The sequence below is a fragment of the Carya illinoinensis genome, chromosome 13 (assembly GCF_018687715.1).
Source record: "Carya illinoinensis cultivar Pawnee chromosome 13, C.illinoinensisPawnee_v1, whole genome shotgun sequence".
Classification (NCBI taxonomy): Eukaryota; Viridiplantae; Streptophyta; class Magnoliopsida; order Fagales; family Juglandaceae; genus Carya; species Carya illinoinensis.
This window is the reverse complement of record NC_056764.1, coordinates 30,336,573-30,355,931: the sequence shown is the minus strand read 5'-3', so window position 1 is coordinate 30,355,931 and position 19,359 is coordinate 30,336,573. Positions and strand designations below refer to the sequence as shown.

Here is a 19,359-nt window from a genome sequence, read left to right as displayed (position 1 = left end):
TTTTACTTTGTAAGAGAACAATTGTTATACTATTAATAATACAATCAATTGTTAAGGAGCTCAAAAGAAAAAGAAACGGAAAGAATGAAAAAATCTAAAGAAAAAAAAAATACAAGAAGCTCATAAATTTGATGTTGAAATTAGGCAATTACTTCATCCTTCCCGCAAGGCCTAAATTTCACTTCTGTAACATTTTTAGTAGTCGTGTATAGAATGTCACAGCGGTCTTTTCCTCCGGCCTGTGAAAGAAAATAGAATTGTAATTATCATTGAACCAAATCCACGAGACCTTAATTGATCAAAGTAGAAGGAAAGATTTCCCAAATTATCTATGGCAAAATCAAATGAATGAAAGAAACATTTCAATTGAAGCTTCAGAAACAGTTTTGAAAGCTCCAAGTATTGTATAAAAATCACGCAAAGGAAGTGAGGAGGCAGAGAAATAATAGGCCAATAGGCCAGGCATGTTAAAGAGATAACTAGTGCAAACCTTCAACAATTTTATATGCCCAGATATATTCATATAGTAAACAAGTGAAACCCTACAAGTTTGTCTTTGACAATTAAAACGTTGGTCCTATAACAAACACTTTCTATCTTCTACTTTTCATCATTACCTGCTGACATTCAGCTGTTCATATGGGGGATAAAACAATAAGAAAAGGAGCAAAAAAAATTAAGTTACATCCCCCTAGGCCCCTTCTACGATCACACTATGCAGTGCGTCTCAGAAAATAAGTAAATACCATCTACAATTTCTTTCTTTCATCTGTAATAAACTAATGGAGAGAGAGGAAATTATGAATCTCGAGGACCATCAAAAGACTGGGTCTTTCTTAGATTCCAGTGGAGGTCCTCATGGATGCTGCATAAGAACTCACTTGTGGAATCAACTAGACAAGCTGTGGGCACAGGCCAAGGCGCCATGCTGCACACAAGAGCATTTCCTGCAGTTAGCTGTTTCCCATCCTTCCCATCAAATGATGCCCATGCATGGCCTCTGCTATTGAAAGGAACTTGCACCCGCAGCGTCACATGCTCAGTTAATATCAGAGGCCGGAAGGACAAGGAATGTGGACAGATTAGGATACCAGGGACCTGCAATTGTTGAGATGCTTCAAGAATCAAGAATAGGGTGTTAAAACTTAACTTTATGATCTCATGGAATGACTTCCAAACCTAGCTAATGAAAGACAGGATCATCTTACAGAATTTCTCTGCAAAACACAAACCTGTGCAAATCTAAACGAGTAACTTTCAACTTAAGAATGCACCCAACAAAATAACTTCTTTGTCAAAACATGAGAACCATTTAACGTTTGGGGTAGGCATGACTCTAGAAAAACCCTTATTTTTCACTCCCCTTAGCCTCCGTACCTAACATTTATAAACTTACATCTTAAGCTTACACAGTAACCCTCTCCTGTAATCAAGCCAAAACCCTATAGTTTTGCGGAAGATTGTGGCCAACCGGGTAATGATAAATCACATTATCCCTTATTTATTTATTTATATATTTATTCTTTGCACTTCTACATGTCAAACACACACTTCCAAATTAATATTCTTATGAGCTTTCTAAATCAGTAAAAGGGACAGCCAGGAGATACCGTATTTCATGTTGGTTTTAGATTAATAGCAGCCAGGTACATGCAATGCACACACATCAGAATGTCAATGCAACAGAGAATTTCTGCAGCTGAATGTTAAAAAATTATGTGCAGAAGGAAGGTGCTCATCTGCAGTACCCTCAGTTCTCTTTCCTGTTTGTGATATATATTAGGAGATATTATATAATAATGTCATTCATAAAAATAACCAAAAACTGTTATGCCGTTGCTGGCTTTTTCCCCTCTCTTCGTATTACTTAGATTCATTTTTCATTTTGGGTTTGGCTTCATGTTAGTACTACAATCATTTTCTTGTTGAAAAATCACATATAGAGAATTTATGCCACGATTGTAAAAGATTTTCCCAGAGCAATTACACATACCATCGCACCATTAACATGCTTTCAATGCTAATTAAACAGCTGCCATCTGTATGTTTCAAGCATCTTGCACCATAAAACATTTTGTTTGATCGTATCTATATGGTGTGCATATGTTGCTTCCCCTCATAAGAGGAAAATAAAAATATTTCCTAGGTGAAAATTATGCAAATAGTATTGTTCATCAGCAGGTACAGCTAAAACAAAGCTACACAAGTTGCGGTAATCATCTTTAATATTCCAATGAAAGCATTATGGATTACATACGCATAATAACTACACACATTATGTGTGCACTACTAGCAGTCAAAATTTAAACTATTTTGCTAGGCAAGAGGTTTTTTTTATTGGTAAACCATCCAATCACTATAGGCTTTCCACTTGCAAGATTACACAAGGAAAATTCAATATAGCCTTCAATTATAAGATATTTTCACTTGAGTATCTTTTTGGATAATAAGCATGAATTACCCTATAAAACCCAAAGAAATAAATTTCCTTGTAAGATTACGTGCCTAAATTATATAACACTGTTCTTATTGTAAGATATGGAGGCAAAAACATAACTGTGGATGGACCATTGATCCTCCAGCCGCCAACAAATATGCAGTACTGCCCGAGGTTGTAGATAAAATTAACCCATCCCCTTGGACAGAAGTGACAAAGGAGTCGTCACAATAGCATTCCAAATTTGTAAGGTATGATGATATTCCACAATCAATTGTAACCTCATTCAAAACAAGTATTGGTTCTTCAGTATCATACTCATTTTTAGCACCATCCCTAATAACGTGACACTGCAAACGGTGTCATAGTGTGATACTAATTGGACCCTTAAAAACAGAGTCAAGGCATTCTCTGTAATTTTCAGAGTCTGAAGAATATTAAGGACCAACTTCCAGTCAGATAGGAGAAAGCCAACAATTATATGAAAGATGTCATAAAAAGGTGTGGGTTGTATAAAGTTGTGTCATTAATGAAATTGTTAGAGAAACAGACGCCTTTAAACAAGGAGGAGAATATGGAAAGGGGTCATAAAGCCATGAGACCCTAAAGAAAATGGGACGATGGGAGGAACTGGTCCTTTGAACATGGATGCTGCCTGAAAATCAGTTGATAATAATTGCCAAGTACAGTCTGAAAGCAAAAGAATCTGAAATAGATATCATTGCCTAGCATGAAATTCAGTTGATGCAGATTCCAGGGTTTAGACTTCATTTCCAAGAATAAACCCACTCTTACACTGGATTAGACAAGCATTATGCATATTACCTTAGGGACAATTAATGAAAAAATAATCATATTTAGAAAAGCTTACTTGCAATGATTGTAAAATCTGGAAAACCAAAAAGTAAAGAAAATCATGAAAAACCAAAAAATGCAGTATTCAAGTTGACAATTATACTTCTATAAATATTAAGCACCACTAGAGATTTTACATACAAGATTATAGAAAAATCCCACGGTTCCTTAGTTTTCTACACATGTTAACCATCCACTGATCTAGGCCATTCATTTCTTTTGGGTAAGTTACCTGGTGTTAACATTATAGACACACAGAGCACCCCTCCCCCCACCCCCCTTCCTTCCCTCCCCCCCCCCCCCCCCCCCCCAAAAAAAAAAAAAAAAAAAAACCGCACATAGGAGTGCCGCCAAACAGAACAATCTAATTTCAAAGTGCATTGCAAATATATTTGGCTAACATATTGGTAAATGTGATGCATATTGGAAAACTAATGCCTCACGTTTACCATATGTATACCCTCTTCTACCTTAAGACCGTAAGAGGACTATGTTATTAAATTAAATCTAGCATGGACAACTTTCACTAACAGGTACCACACTGAAGAGTCACTATAAGGTAATTACCCTAATTTAATACAATTTTATAAGTGCCCTAAATTAATATTTTAATTCTATAACACGTTCTAATTCATTCAATACAGCTAAAAGTAAATGCACATACACAAAGGACTGTTCCATCCCCACCAAGAGTTACCACAAGGTCAACTTTTATATGCAGGAGCAAAATTTCCTTCTCTGAAAATAATAAGAAAGTCGTAAAGGGTAAGATTATAACCATGCAGCAAATGCAATTATAACTGGAAGGAATAATCATCATACAGGCAAATTAATTGGATACTGTATAATTTTCAAGTGACATTCATATGTTGCACGATTATCAAAACAGATTTGACTTTTAGATCCATGGAAAATTTCCAACTAATTATCAGTGGTTGTCAAAACCACAAGCATATGATAAACCATCCACTTAACTTGGGGGCTAAAACTTATTATCAGGCCCCTTTATTGGAACATAAGCAATATTAAACATAGACTTTCACAGATATATATATATATATATATAAGAACATATAAACTTACACAGATATACAAACATGCAGTTGGGTGCATTTATGTATTAATAATAATCAGTGCATGTGTGTGTATTGTATTGCGCTTAAAGTTGGGTACACCATCAACAGATGTGATAACCACGACAATGACCAGAAGAGCTGTGAGAAAAGGTTTTAATTATCTATCGTATGCAAGGTTTTTCTATACATTGCAACAACAAATAAACAAAGTTCCATGTTTTATAACTGGGGATCCAATGAAATGTTCCACTGCTCACCATCTTTCCATGTTTGTACAAAACTGAAGTAAGATGATCCTGCAAGAAGTTCAACTCGCATGCGTGGCTCAATATATATGTCCAATTTTTTCTGTTCCCTCAACCATCGGGGAAAGAAGAAAAATAATATAATTTGAAACAAGATTTTTTTTAGAAAGGCAGATCTAAAATTAGACACCAAAATGATACAACAAAGTCTTTTAGCTTAGAGAGAGAGAGAGAGAGAGAGAGAGAGAGAGCAATAGAAAGACCAATGACATAACCCACCGGTCAGCATGTCAGTTATATATTAAATTATTTTCAGTGTGTGCTTGATGTTAATCACATCAGAGCTCGCTTGACTAAGAGGTCTTTAGTTACAATCGTGAAACTCCCATTCGGTGATTTCTTCGGTTCTGCAAGTACAAGGACCAATCCATAATTACTGGGCAGGCTTGTGCATGGGTGTGTGTTTGATACACTTGCTGATAGCTCAAGCTTTTGGAATTTAAGGCTCCTAACACAAATTTATGCTAGTTAGATGCATTCAAATGGTCAACAAAGGATTAACAAAAGAAATTACATAACATAAAGTTTATATGGATGGAAGCCAATCAGATTGACATTTGTTCCAAAAACACATTTAGCTTATTAACATGGAGCACATTTTTTACTTATCAAAAAAAAAAAAAAAAAAACATGGAGCACATTTAGAAAAATTCTACAACATCACTGAGTGATGATTGCTGCCAAAGAATATATGAAGTTTTTAAATATCCATGTCTAAAATTGTTTCTAGAGAGAGAGAGTGGGGGACAACATCCTCATCGCTCTCTAATTTTCAGTCAGTCCCTTTAAGAGCTTATGTAATGCGTAGATTCTTACCCAGTTATTTCCTCTTCTTTTTCTTAATACATGAATAGTACAAAAAGTCTCCTCAAATTTCATTAAATTACCTTTTTAGTTGCAATTTTAGTGATTAAAGAGCAGAACGCATACAGTAGCAGTTACAAAAGAGAACTTGTAGCAGTTGTAAGATGAGGGTATCTGTTTTTTTTTTTCTTTTTTAATGGCACCGGGTGCCCAAGAACAAAGTCCTGACTAATCCTGGAGGTGCACAGGCCCTCAGCAAAGAGTTTTCCGCAAGTGCTCCTTGAGTAATTCAAGAATACCTGGTTTAATTTAAACTCAATCCTAAACTAGTATAATGCCTGCAGGCATTTTACAAAGCTCAAATCTGATTGTTCTACTACCACATTTACCTGTTATAAAAATATTGCATAAAGAAATTGCAGAAAATAGCCCTTGGAAAAAAAAATATAGGAGATCATAATTTTGTATTCAAACCTGACCATTTCTGCACAGAACTTGGACAGAAATTGAATTCGGTTTGGTCAAAATAAGCACAATTTGTGGGTGTGATTTCCACCTCAAAGAGATCTGAAAGAAAAAGATGAATGACCCCAAGATTCTGTTCATTGGTATGTTCATTTATGCCAATTAAGCTGGAAGCCAACACACCCCATGAGGCTTTAATTACACAACAGATTACAGACTAAAAATTGTGTTACCCCTCTCCCCCCCAAAAAAAAAAAAAAAAATCAGTTCCACACATCACACTAGGTATCCTCCATATTTTTTTTTTTTTATAGGTAAGTATCCTCCATATTTTTAAGCTAAGAAAAATCAATCTATAAAATATTTGTTAACTTGTTTGTACAACTTTTATAAATTTACTAATTGCTTGATACAAAAATAGGTATATAATGAAACTTATATGTTATAATAAGAATGGATGGGGTCGAGGCTTTAATTTTCCTAATGGTGGGGACAGGAACCCCTTGTTATCCCCAAGCAGAAATAAGGCAGTTATAGGCATGGTTCAACTTCGCAGGTAAGGGATCTTTAGACCCGGCCCTGCCACGCACTCTAGTCCCACTTCCATGAAGACACCTATGAGCTACTCTAACAGTCACTCAAAGAGTGCCATGCAGAGTTGAGAAAAGAGTGTAAAGGTGAGCAAATCGATAGATCAGTGGCAAAAGCCGCTGCTTTGACAAGTTAAATTAGTTGCAGAACCATAGCCTCTTATATGGAGAATAGTTGTGTACCTGCTTACTGCTTCGTTCTGCAGTTATTATATTCCCTCTTTCAAAAGAGACAATGTAATGTTTGTGCTGATCACTTTGTTCACCTTTGCAGCACCATGAAAGTTCAAATGAAGCCTGTCTCAGAAAAATAATTATATTATAGTTCAATCCTGAGATTGGAGGCGTTAGTTGTGCTGAAATATTGTTGATTACTATCAAATGATCTTTACATCTATATGAACATGGAACAAGGGAGAGAAAATGAATAACCAAATTAACTCTAATAAATAAGAACAAAAACATAAAAATTATTTTTTTTTTAAGTAAAGTAAGGACAAAAACATAAAAATTATTACCACCATTAAAAAGTAGATTGGGTTAAACATTCTCCAGAGAGTCTGCAAAGCTTAAGGCACATTGAGAAGTAGTAATAAATAATAACTGGACTAACAGATATCAGAATAAAATTATGCATTCCAAAACAAACGGTATATTATAAAAAGCCAGGACTCATTAGCTGGGGGAGTACTAGGAAACTACCATCCTGACCATCTTGGAATCAAAATCAGTTTCCCCATCTTGAAGAACTTCATGCGAGCAAAGTCCATTCCTCCCGCAGCACTTTCCAAATTGCTCATTTGCTTCACTGCACCACACTGGTTGGTTGACCAAGTTCCCCATTCTTGCATAATCAACATCAATACCATGCTCTGTGGCACAAGCCAGAAAATTCCTTGAATAAGGAGAGAGGTTATAAATTTAACCCAAATGTCATGGAAAAATCAGTGCATCAAAAAGTATCCAGTGAAGTAGACACAGAGAAAGAGAGGGAAAATCTTAGTTGTGACAAGATACATGGTAAACAAAAACCAAAAGGAATCACCAAAATATCAATTTGGGTTTCTTTTTTTTTTCTTTTTTCTTTTTTTTATAGGTAAAATAAGATTTTATGATCAAGTAAATAGGCAAATCCCAAGTACACAGGAAGTATACATGGATAACACCTAGTTAAAAGTCAAAAACTAGATATGGATACAAGAAAATCATGGAATCTAATCCCATTGAGGACAATCATAGAAGCCCACAAAAATAAAGTAGGGAAGAATAAACATCTGAGATCATCCAACATGCATTCTCAATCTTTAAAACTCCAACCATTCCTTTGCATCCAAATACATCGCATGAGACAGAAGGGAATCATATTCCACACTGCAGCAATTTGATGATTACCTTGAACGCCTCTCTAACTTGCAAGGAGATCCACCACCCTCCTAAGCATTGCCTGCGCAAGTCCAGTCCTACTAATAATCTTATTTCATAAGACCCTCGGCACCTCATAGTGAAGTAAAAATTATCCACTATTTCACCACTGCTTTTACACATATAGCACCAATCCATAACAACAAGCTCTCGCTTCCTCAGATTGTCCATGGTCAGGTTTTTCCCAAGAGAAGCAGCCCAAACAAAGAAGGCAACCTTGGGAGCCACCTTGCTGCTCCATATACGCTTTCAAGGAAAATGATTAAGGATATAATTTGTCAAAACCTTGTACAAAGATCAAATAGTGAACTTCGTACTCTCTGAATGAATCCAAATCATCTTATCCACCTTGTCCCTACCAATACTGGAAGCAACAACAAGTGGGAAAGCAATAAAATAGGCCCAATTTCCTAATCCCAATCCGCTCTAGTAAAATAAACATTCCACTGAAAGGAGTGACCAAAGCTATCCAAAACCACTGAGGCCAAGAAATGCAATCTTGAGAGCTCTATCACCACACCAAACGTCATGCCAAAATCTGAATTTGGATCCCTCGACAAATCCAAAGTTAGTTGCAAAAACCCCCCATCCACTCCTACTATTTTTCCACAACCCCACACAATGTGAACCTCTCACTTCCTTCGAACACCAACCCTCCAAGCACTCTCATGCTTAGAATCAACAACAGCCCTCCACAATGGCTCTCCTTCCTGATGACACTGCCATAACCACATGCCAGAGATCTGGGAGCAAATCTTATCCCAATTAACAAGGTGAAACTTGGCCTCATCCCTGATTCCACCCAACAAGAAAGCACAAGAAATCTTTCCCAATACGGTACAGCACACTATCCAGTCTCCATGTAAACCAACTTAAGGCTCAATAACTTCACCACTGACAGGATTTTCTTACACCCATTACAGCACCCATGATTGTCTAAAAGTCTCCATATCAGAAAAGCAAAAACAAATTTTTCTTTCCAAAAAACTGTTTATGGAACTGGCTGTCCGAAAGAGAGAAAGTTGCATAAATAAATTCAGTGTTTCCTAGCAGCTTGATCATTTGGTACCAATTGTTTTGTACAAGAAACCAGGGCAGGAAATCTAATGTTTGAATCCAAAGATCTCCCACCTGGTTTTAAAAATTCCATTTGCCAACACATGGATGAATGGTTGAAGCCCATAGGTATGAGAGGGTGTTGAAATAAATAGATTTATATCTTAGTAACCACTTGTGCATTTGGAGTAATGATTCTCAACAGAAGAAAAATGGAGGTTTTCAAACTTATTATGATTGTGGTCCATAATAGAAGGGCCTTGAAGGAATACCACCCACCTTACACCAAAAAAACAAACCACTTGTTTAGAAAGTTTTGAATGATAGAAGTGTTTTCAGCCTTTATAAAACTAGTCCAAAGCCTATTCTACCAACCTTGGGTCAACATTTAGATTAAAGTTTTAGGAAATCTTTGGACAACGCCTTCTTTTTTAAACCTTATGCTACCTATTTCAAGAATTACAACAAAAGAAGGAAAATAAGTCATGTAGTGGAATTTATATAAATGCCTTTTTAAAAAATATATATATCTATATAAGTGTCCACTTGAGCATCTTTTGCTTGATTGCAAGGTAGCCAGTGCTTTGCGGAAAACCATTTTTGGATTGTTTGGTCCTAATTGGGTTATGCCGTATAGAGTGGTAGCCTATTTGGCATGTTGAAGAGGCGGTTTTATTTGCTCTGAAAAGGCTAGTTTATGGACGCTAAACCCATTTCTGTTATGTCATGCATTTGGAAGAAAAGGACGGGTTGGACTTTTGAGGGTGGTGAGAAGATTGTGACAAAAGTCAGGGTGTTTTCTTTGGAATGATTGCCCAATCTTGTTTTTCCTTTTCTAGTTATCAGGATGTTTTTACCACTTTTCTTATTTTCTCTTAGGTTGTATATCACATAACTCCTTGTGTACCAGGATTACATCCTTTTTTATTCTCAGTAAAGTTTAACTTTTCCAGTTAAAAAACAAATAACTCAGAATTTGAACTGCAGAATATATCTTAGGAAAAGGAAATCAAACAATCAGGTAGGATAAACTATATATATAAACAAATAATAAAAGATAAAAGAGGAGGAACTTCTAGAGGCAAAGAGAAAAAAGGATAGATTGAATGAAATGAAAATTCAATAAGATCATGGAGACACACTTCAGGGGACACCCCCCCCCCCCCCCCCCCCCCCCCCAAAAAAAAAAAAAACGAGGAGAAAATTTTATTGCAGACTTAATTAGCTGTCTATGAAAGCTAGTAAAATATAAGCAAATTCATAAGGAATAGAAACAAGAAGTTCGCCACAATTATCATAAAACAGGATACATACTTGTATAAAGTGAACCTGGGACAGAAGAAGTGATAACTATGACCAGAAAAGTTTCCAGAAAATTCAAAACTTGAATAAAAACTTCCCAATAAGCAATTAGAGCAACCCCAGAAATGTAACTAACAAAACCAACTAGACCCCTATCCATTCCTAATCTCTCTAGTCTTCCAGAGAGATGTCTATGGTTTGCTAACGTCCATTGTCTAAGTTTTGTTTCCGAGTTCGAGAGAATTCACTTTTTTAGAACCATGCAGTAAAGTATCCATCTCAACATATTTATGTGATTGTATAAATGACAAATAAACATCCAAAATGTTTCTGTCACCTTAAATGTTTTGGTTTCATGTCAGATGAAGCTTGGCATACACCGTTTTCAAGTTTTGGAATAAGGTAATTTGGGAATCTTGTCTTCTTGATAACCTGTCCATATTTCTTACATGAAAGTATGACAAGTGATTCTTTGCAAGTTAGAGCAGGCACCTTCAGAAAATCTACTGTCCTGCTCTTCTCAAATTTCCCAGAACACTAGAAGGAAAGCACCAATCCCACATTTCCCATTGCATTATCTAGGGATATTTCCACCATCTACAAAAAAGTTTAGAAAATTCATGCCTGATGGGAAAACACCCATAATCTGATGACAAAAGCCCAGATTTCATACCAAGCTCACTAGTTGGAAACAAATTATCCAAGTTTTCACTAATTGGCTAGCTGCAATAGAAGAATCTAGATGCCAAAGACCTAAATATTCTCTTCAGCACAAAAGAGATTTCAAGTTTCTCTAAGCAGGAGAAATTCTCCTAATGAAACAGAACAAGAAATGAGCATTTCCAGAAAATCTTAATAAAGGATAATAATGTGAGGGAAAAAATGAGAAAAAAAAAACTCTCCTCAACAACTTTGGATAAGAAAGATATCCTACATTAATTGAGAAATTAGTTTCCATATAATTACAAGAATAGCACAAGACTGGCAAATATGGCAAAACAAGAAACGTTTGGAAGATATATCGGATATGATAAAGATACATATAGGCATATGACAGCCTAAATTACATAGGAAGAATAAATGGAAAGCCAAAACTTAAGACAATACAAGGAAAGAAAATTGGAACTGGAATGATGTATGGTGCATTAATATTTTTTTTTCTTTATGTCGGGGAATCTCTCGAAGGCAGGGCCCTTCGGACATATGGTGCATTAAATATGACAGCCTGAGTTGGAGAAATGGATGGAAAAATAGGCTATATATGGACATTATGTTTGGGATGATTTTATTGAGTCCAAGGGGCAAAGTTTTTTGTCTATAAGTGAGTCTAAAGGGAATAGTCTAATTCACGGTTCTAAATCAGAAATGTATTTACTTTCTTCTATCCCATTAAGGCTTGCAAGTACATTTATAACGATTGCATTAGTTTGGATAATTACATTACATAAAAGGAAGGCAAAAATAAGAAAAATAAATGCAGCATGAACAGACCAGAAAGCAACATTTCAGAGATGAAAAGAATATTAGCCATATTATATCAACAAATATGATGTCAAAGTGATCAGGCTTATGAAGGAACAAGTATTGGCAGCCACTACTTCTCTTGAAATCACCACTTGTCCCAAAAGCTTAAACTAATGGGAAGAGTTAGATTTTAATATTTATTTTATATTTTAACACTCCCCCTCACATGTGAGCCAGACTCTCCCTTAATGGGTGGCCCAACACGTGAAATATTTAATTAAAGGAAATATAGTGTAGAGTCAGGATTTGAACTTATGACCTCTACTATGATACCATGTGAAATCACCACTTGTCCCAAAAGCTTAATCTAATGGGAAAATGTAGATTTTATTATTTATTTTATATCTTAACAAAATCCATAACCCATATATAGGCTCACCTAATTATTGTCATTGGATATGGTTCTAGGATTTGCTTCCGAAATTATTTCGATTGTTGCTATCCCATGTCACATTTCTTATTTCGTCTCACAATTCCTCACAATTCTCATGGAAGAGCATTTGAAAGATAAAGGCCCCTTTAAAGGAATCATTTTTTGTATGGACAACTTCTTTGGATAAGATTCCCACTATCGACAACCTAGGGAAACATAGTATTGGATTGGTGTTGTCTGTGTAAAAAGAGTGCAGAATTCGTCGATCATCTACTAATACATTGCGAGATTGCCACGACTTTGTGAAATGACTTTTTTGCTAGGGTGGTTTTAGCTTGGGTGATGCAAAGAAGGGTTATTGACGTCTTAGCTTCATGGAGAGGTCTTCAAGGCACTTCTCAAATTGCTGCAATTTAGAAGATGGTTCCGATCTGCCTATGGTGATGTCTTTGGAGGGACTAGAACAAGCGAAGCTTCAAAGATTGTGAGCAGTCATTGGAAGAACTTAGAACTTTCTTTTTTAACACCTTGTTCCACTGGTCGATTGTAATTGATTTTAATGGCATGACCATTCATGAATTTCTTGTATCACTAGAACATCACTCCTAGGCATTGCTATCGTACGTGACCCATGTACTTGGGTGTTTGCCTATTTCTATGATCAATAAAATCTTATTTACCAATCAAAAAACAATTCTCTAACAATTCACCAATCATCAAGCAACACCAGCAATCATCAAGCAACACCAGCTACGGTTTGGTTAAAATCTGATTTGGCCCATTAAGAGCTAAGTGATCTTTCCACTCCTATTCATTCTACAACTCACTTGGAAGTTTGATTATGTTCCAAGCTGCAATGATCAACACCTCAGCAATACTATTCTTAATTCTTGTAGTACAAGTCAGCCATTCTTTGATTGCTAATCGTAATTTCAATGGAATTCTATTGAATCCCATGAATTGTGGTTTTTGAATGCTAAGTAGCACATAAGAGCTCTAAAGGAGACAAAATGAAGTTTGTAGCCCAAACATATATAGCTTATTTTAGAAAAATATAACCGTTATAATCTGTTTGTCAAGACTTCATTTTCTATAAGACAATTGCTCCCCAGCGGCAACGTTAACGCATTCTTAATAGGAAAATTTTTTTAGACATGGTTGTCATGAGCTCTCTACCAGCCCACCATCTCATATGGTTGGCAAAAGCAAATGACCGATCCTCATATCTAGAGGTTTTTGGTATATAGTTACTCAATTCAATGCTTTCAATTGAGTCACTGGCGTATTTTTACGGTTAAGATTTTGTATAATCTAGATTTAGTCTTAATAAGTCAATAATGGCACACCAAGGGCAGATCTAAAGGGGGTAGGCGGTGGCAACTGGCCACTGACCCTCCCCCTCCCCCCCACCCACCACAAAACCAAAAAAAAGTAAATAAAGGAAATAACCCCTTTACGTACCTTTTTTTTTTTTTGAGAAAAACCCCTTTACGTACCTAAATATCTAAACAATCATATTTTTTCAAAATTTAACCCCAAAATCCAAATCTTACAAAATAATTGTTTTTTTCTTAAAATATTTCCAAGAATTATATATAGATATTAAAAAAATCAGTGCATAATTATTGTCTATTTTTCTTTGACTCCTCTTTATGTTTTACACTGTTGTCTTCTACTTTCTCTTTTCTATACATGGCTTTTTTCATTTTCCTTTGAGTTCTCTCAAAATGTTTCTTGAACTGGAATGGGAAGTTCTTTAATTATCTTTTATCCCATTGCAAGATTGCTAATGCTTTGTGGAGTGAAAAAATTGAGTTGGTTCGGATGGTCCCAAAGTGAATCTGTTTGTTGGCAATGTGGCATTAGTTCATTAGTCTACAGTAAAGATAAATGGTAAAGCTAAAACTGTAGAGAGATTTAGAATAAAAAGGCAATATTAGCAGGCAAGGCAATATGCAACCAGTGAAGATTTAATAATAAAAAAATACACAGTAAAGAAATTTGAAGACCAAAGATTTCCTTTTGTCATCTTAGATCAATGATGACAACAATGAAAATAAAAATGAGTTAAATTAACAGGATGATCAAGAATTTTCTTTCCCTGGAGGAGAACTAAGTTAAGCAATTTTGAGACATATCTCTTTAATACAGCGACTGTAAGGCTTGAACATTATATGGTGCCAAAATTTTCAAACCTGAAGACACATAATGCCCATTACAAGGAATATGAATCCACAAAAAATAAAGGATAGGATAAGTGATAGATGTAATTTCAATAAGATAAAGGTGGCATGAATTATTAAACGGAGCCAACCATGATGAGAGGACAATGATGACCGACATCTATGATACTTTAGAGAAGTGATACAGTATTCATGAACTATCTACAAGCAAAGGAACTAGTTTATAATGAATTTTCTGTGGAACAACAGTGGCAAGATGGAAATGCGAACAAAAAAACTTTACTTTTATATCAATAAAACTTTACTTTTACTTATAAAAAAAAATGATGGAAATTTGAACAAAAGAACAGTCTGGCCTTGAATACCACCGAATCAAGGACAAGGACTGCAGTAGCCATCTCCAAATAATTTTTTATTTATTTATAAGTAAACGATATTATTAATAAGGATAGGCATAGCCCAAGTACACAAGATGATTTAGAACAAGGCTTCTTCTTTAATTTGAGTCTGACTAGCAATTCCTAATTTTAAAGACCTTTCTTTACATATTAAAAACAACACAAGAATATGTAATTAAATGTTGCTATTGCTCAACATTAGAAAACCTTTGCACTCCATTTGCAGATTTCATGCTCTCTCCAGTTCATATTTACGCTTCCATTCAGCTGCCTCAGCTTGAGCAGAAGCCTTTCTTTCCACAGCACACCTTAAGGCCTTTGCAACAGCTAGAGATGAGATGGAAAAAAATATAAGCATCATGGTTTCAGTTTTAGACATGTGCAGAGCATGTGGTTATATTGAAGATGTACGTAACATAAAAGAATTCAACATGAGCATACTTCTCAAGGCTTCTGAGAACTCTACAAGGTGATCATCAAATCCCTGAACTGGAGATTGAAGAAGTTCATCAACTGCCTTTTCTGAGAAGAGAGAATATGAATTGGAAACACCATTCTCTGGCAGCGAACATGATATACTTGCCTCTCCCTACCCACAGCAAGTGTATCAGATAATACATGATGTCACAATGTAGAATGTGATGAGGTATCTTACCAAAGTAATGTAAGATAATGTTCCTCATCAATATTTAAATGCATAGTACACTTAGGTTAGCATTCTGCTTTGCCAAGGTAGTTGGAGCCTCAGAAAAAAGGACATTAAAAGAAGACATAAAGTGCTTGAAATGATGAAAAATTCATGTCCTTTTGACTTCTGTCTATGATAAATTCATTTCACAGGAAATGTCATACTTCCTAAGCCTTGTAGATATTGCAACAGACAACATAGCAAAAAACTACAGCAACAGGATAACCTCAAGTCATACACCAGAATGATATTTTACCAGCAGCACTTAAAGCTTAAGACACAAAGGGGGTCAAAAAGATCTTCCACAGTTAGAAGATGAGTTTCATCACCATGAAACTTGTCAGCAGCAGCCACCTGACCATTATTAGTTAGCCCTCTACTGAAGGGAATGACCGTCCTCACATCTAATAATGAATCATCATTACGGGTGTTGCATAAGTCAAAGTTCACATAATTTTCATTTCTGCTTGTTTTTATGTCTTTAGCCGTACATGCACACGAGTTATAACCTTCTGATCTACTCTCCTTAGATTTTTTTCCATATAAAATAATTCGATTTTATTAAAACCACCAAGGGACACAACCAACTGCACAAGGAGTATATACAAAAGAACACCCGACTAAAGAGGAGGAGGAATAATCTCATTAGATTATAACCAATCCAGGTAACAAACAACACGTATAAAATATTTGGTAGTAAAGGATTATAAGAAGTCACTGTAAATGCAAAACTGGTAACCCCAAGAATTTCACAATGTATTGATAAATCATGAAGAGGTGCACCCCAGAAATGGTTGGCTCATAACTAAAAGTTAAGGATTACCCCACACGTCATCATTGTGCGGAAAACTTAGAACAAATATCATTATCCCAATTCTCGGCATCCTATGATTTGGCATTAGATGATTAGAGACTACTTATTATATTTCACTTGTAAACATATCATCTAATGTCACATCATGGGATGATGAGAGGATGGATAATGAATAGATTTTTTCAAATATTAATTACCCTAGTGCTTCTGGATAAGGTCCTGTCTTTCAACAAATTTTGCATGAAGTTGCCACTGTTAAGACTCAACAGTGCTTCTGATGTAAGCCAATCTCATCCTTCTCTTTGTAATTTTTAAATTCTCATCACATAAATTATGGAAAATACTAAATGTGCTTAAGAAAAACTTACAAAGAATTTATTTCTTTACATGTCAGTTATTGATAAGCTAGAAATCATGAAATTTAAAATTTAAAATTTAAATTAAAAAAAAAAAAAAAAAAAAAAAAAAAAAAAAAAGCTAACAGAATGGATCTTGTAAGTAAAATACTAAAATTGTAATAAAAATTTAAGTACATATGTACATGTAGCACTACTCATAAATTATATATCAAGATTCAAATTAAGATAACACGCTTTTTTCAAAATATTTGTGTGCAAAAAAAAAAAAAATCCAAAAACAACAAAAATTGTGTGAACTATCGATCCTTAAAGTATATGAGAAATGCTTTTTGTACTTAAAGAAAACGTACCAAAAACTTACCACTAATACCCCACACGTGATAGCTGACAATAGCTGCCAAGAAGAAGGAAATAAACGGCAAGGTTAAAATGGAAAAGTGAAGAAAAATGGAGTAACAGAAAATCAAAGAAGCAAACATAGAAACAATAGACCCATCACCTCCGCCTCTTCTCCTCTCTCTTTCTCTGGTTTTATGCCGATTGATTTTTGGCATATGCATCCAAATTTTTATACTTTTTTTTATGAATTTGCAAATGTTTATGGACAGACAATAAACACCCAAATAGATTGAAGCAGCAACAAAAGCCCAGACTCATGAACCATCTTCTTCTTCTTCCTAGAAATTACGTATAAAGCTGCTGTGTTCTACTACCAGCAAGAAGAGAACAAAAATAATTACGAATTCGCACTGTTATGTGCTACTTCCAGCAAGAAGAGGAAAAAAAAAATCAAGAATTTGCACCGCTGTGTTCTTCTTCCAGCAACAAGAAAAAAAAAAAAAAAAAAAAAAAAAAAAAAAAGAATTCGCATTGCTATGTTCTACTCCCAGCGAGAAGAGAAAAAAAAAAAAAAAAAAAAACCTCGATGCTCCTGCGAGCAATGGCAAAGTTAGGAGAAAGAAACGGAAAGAAACAGAGGAGACGAAAAGTAAGATTTACTTCCCAATCTCTTACTTTACCTCCTCCTTTTTACTTACCATACCCACGTGCGTACGTTTTTCTTATGAATCGTTTGGTTACCGCAATTTAAATAAAATAAAATGATATATTTTGTAAAAAATTAAATAAAATATTATTATAATATAATTTTTTAATATTAATTTTATTTTAAAATTTAAAAATATTAAATTATTTAATATATTCCATATACAAATTTTAAAAAATTATAATAATAAGATGATATTTTGAAGAACCCCTACCTAACCAATGTTCGTAAAGATCAAGCTTCCTTCCTTGTTGTTGGTCCTGTTGATATAAAAATAAAAAGTTATATCTTAAATCAGTTTACGAGATCAATTTATATTTTATCACATTAATAATATGCATTATATACTTTCCACACGACTTGTAAATAAAACTATAAAAGATTTGTCATTTTACAATTTAAATAATATTAAAAATTATTTATTTAAATAATTGCTTTAGGACAACTACATATGTGTTTATATTAGGAAAGAATCACAATTATAACAACCTCTAAAATAGTTCAACAAGGGAAAATAATTGTGTAACAACTCAATAAAAGCTTTTAAGTCCAAATTTCGATGACTTCACATTAACTGTTGATCAGGCCAATGAGAAAGAGTTTCTGACTGTTGCATCAAAACATATACAAATTTAATTTGTGAGAGGTTTTTACCATTCTTTTTCTACTTTAGACTGAGAAAAATTTCACTACAATTCCAATAACTGCAGAGCCACTGGCAGCAAAATTAGCTTTCAAAATAGCAGAACATCTCAAATATCCCTTCATCTCTCTAGTGGAGACTCTCAGTGATTTCTTCTATTTATAAAGAGGAAGTGATCTGGCAAATATCTCCAATCTCAGACGATATTACAAACTCGTTGAAATCTCACAATGGCTGGAGTTTTAACAAGATAGATCAATCCTAAAATCGATTTGGGCATTCAATTGCGTAATGTGCAGCTCCAAACTCTTTGTTTTGTAATATTCTACTAGATATTATTCCTACTAGTATTTTGTATATTGACAATAGGAAAGACCGTCCTTAGATGTTTGTAACACTCATTATATGCAAGCTTGTTTAGAAATAAATAAATGTTATAACTGAAGTTGTTAGAATTAATATAAAGGCTATTAATTGCAATATCATTTATACTTATTTAAGGAAAAGATTGGTCATGATTATCAGTGAAATTATTTATAAGAATTTCTCTCTACTTCAACAATATAAGATCTTGCATGCATGCCAAGTCTTAATTCATATTTCATCATCCTTTCATACATTACAAGAGCATTATTTTTCTATTCCTATCACGATATATTGATGTGACATTGTTTGTCAATCATGAAATAATTTTTTATTTTCAAAATGATAAATTCAAAGATTGACGTGCAATACATATCAATATATTGACATAAAAATTATATGAAAATATATTAAGTAGCATTTTGAATTTTTATGCTAAGCACCAAGTATTGGGTGGAGACAACATTCAATCTAAAGAAAACTATCAAGTTTTTCACCATCTCCCCCTGGATACTAGAGCTTTCCAAGCAGATCAGCATGGAGTTTGCTTGATTCAGATGAAGAAAAAGGTTGTTTGGACACAAAGAAGAAATATAACTGTGTTTATGTTCTAATGCATTAAGACAACATAGAAAGTGATAAAATAAAGAAGACAAG

General features: G+C 34.5%; 1 protein-coding gene across 20 annotated transcripts; it reads right to left on the bottom strand.

Annotated features, from left to right (window-relative positions):
- Nucleotides 1–59: 59 nt before the first annotated feature.
- On the bottom strand, nucleotides 60–17,665 carry LOC122291749 (probable NAD kinase 1). 20 transcript variants are annotated; one of them, XM_043099701.1, is made up of 9 exons: nucleotides 17,151–17,521; nucleotides 17,013–17,045; nucleotides 15,232–15,379; nucleotides 14,998–15,117; nucleotides 10,805–10,909; nucleotides 7,235–7,404; nucleotides 6,716–6,829; nucleotides 5,952–6,044; nucleotides 481–1,098 (listed from the first exon to the last, which is right to left on the bottom strand). In XM_043099701.1, exons 6-9 carry the CDS (start codon nucleotides 7,373–7,375, stop codon nucleotides 799–801), a joined length of 648 nt encoding a protein of 215 aa, XP_042955635.1. In that variant the 5' UTR covers nucleotides 7,376–7,404; nucleotides 10,805–10,909; nucleotides 14,998–15,117; nucleotides 15,232–15,379; nucleotides 17,013–17,045; nucleotides 17,151–17,521; the 3' UTR covers nucleotides 481–798. The 20 variants fall into 20 exon arrangements, 15 of the variants coding, with proteins under 15 accessions (XP_042955627.1, XP_042955635.1, XP_042955630.1 ...); XM_043099696.1 differs by lacking the exons at nucleotides 10,805–10,909; nucleotides 17,151–17,521 and adding an exon at nucleotides 17,573–17,665; XM_043099698.1 differs by lacking the exon at nucleotides 10,805–10,909 and having other exon boundaries at nucleotides 17,002–17,045.
- Nucleotides 17,666–19,359: the final 1,694 nt, after the last annotated feature.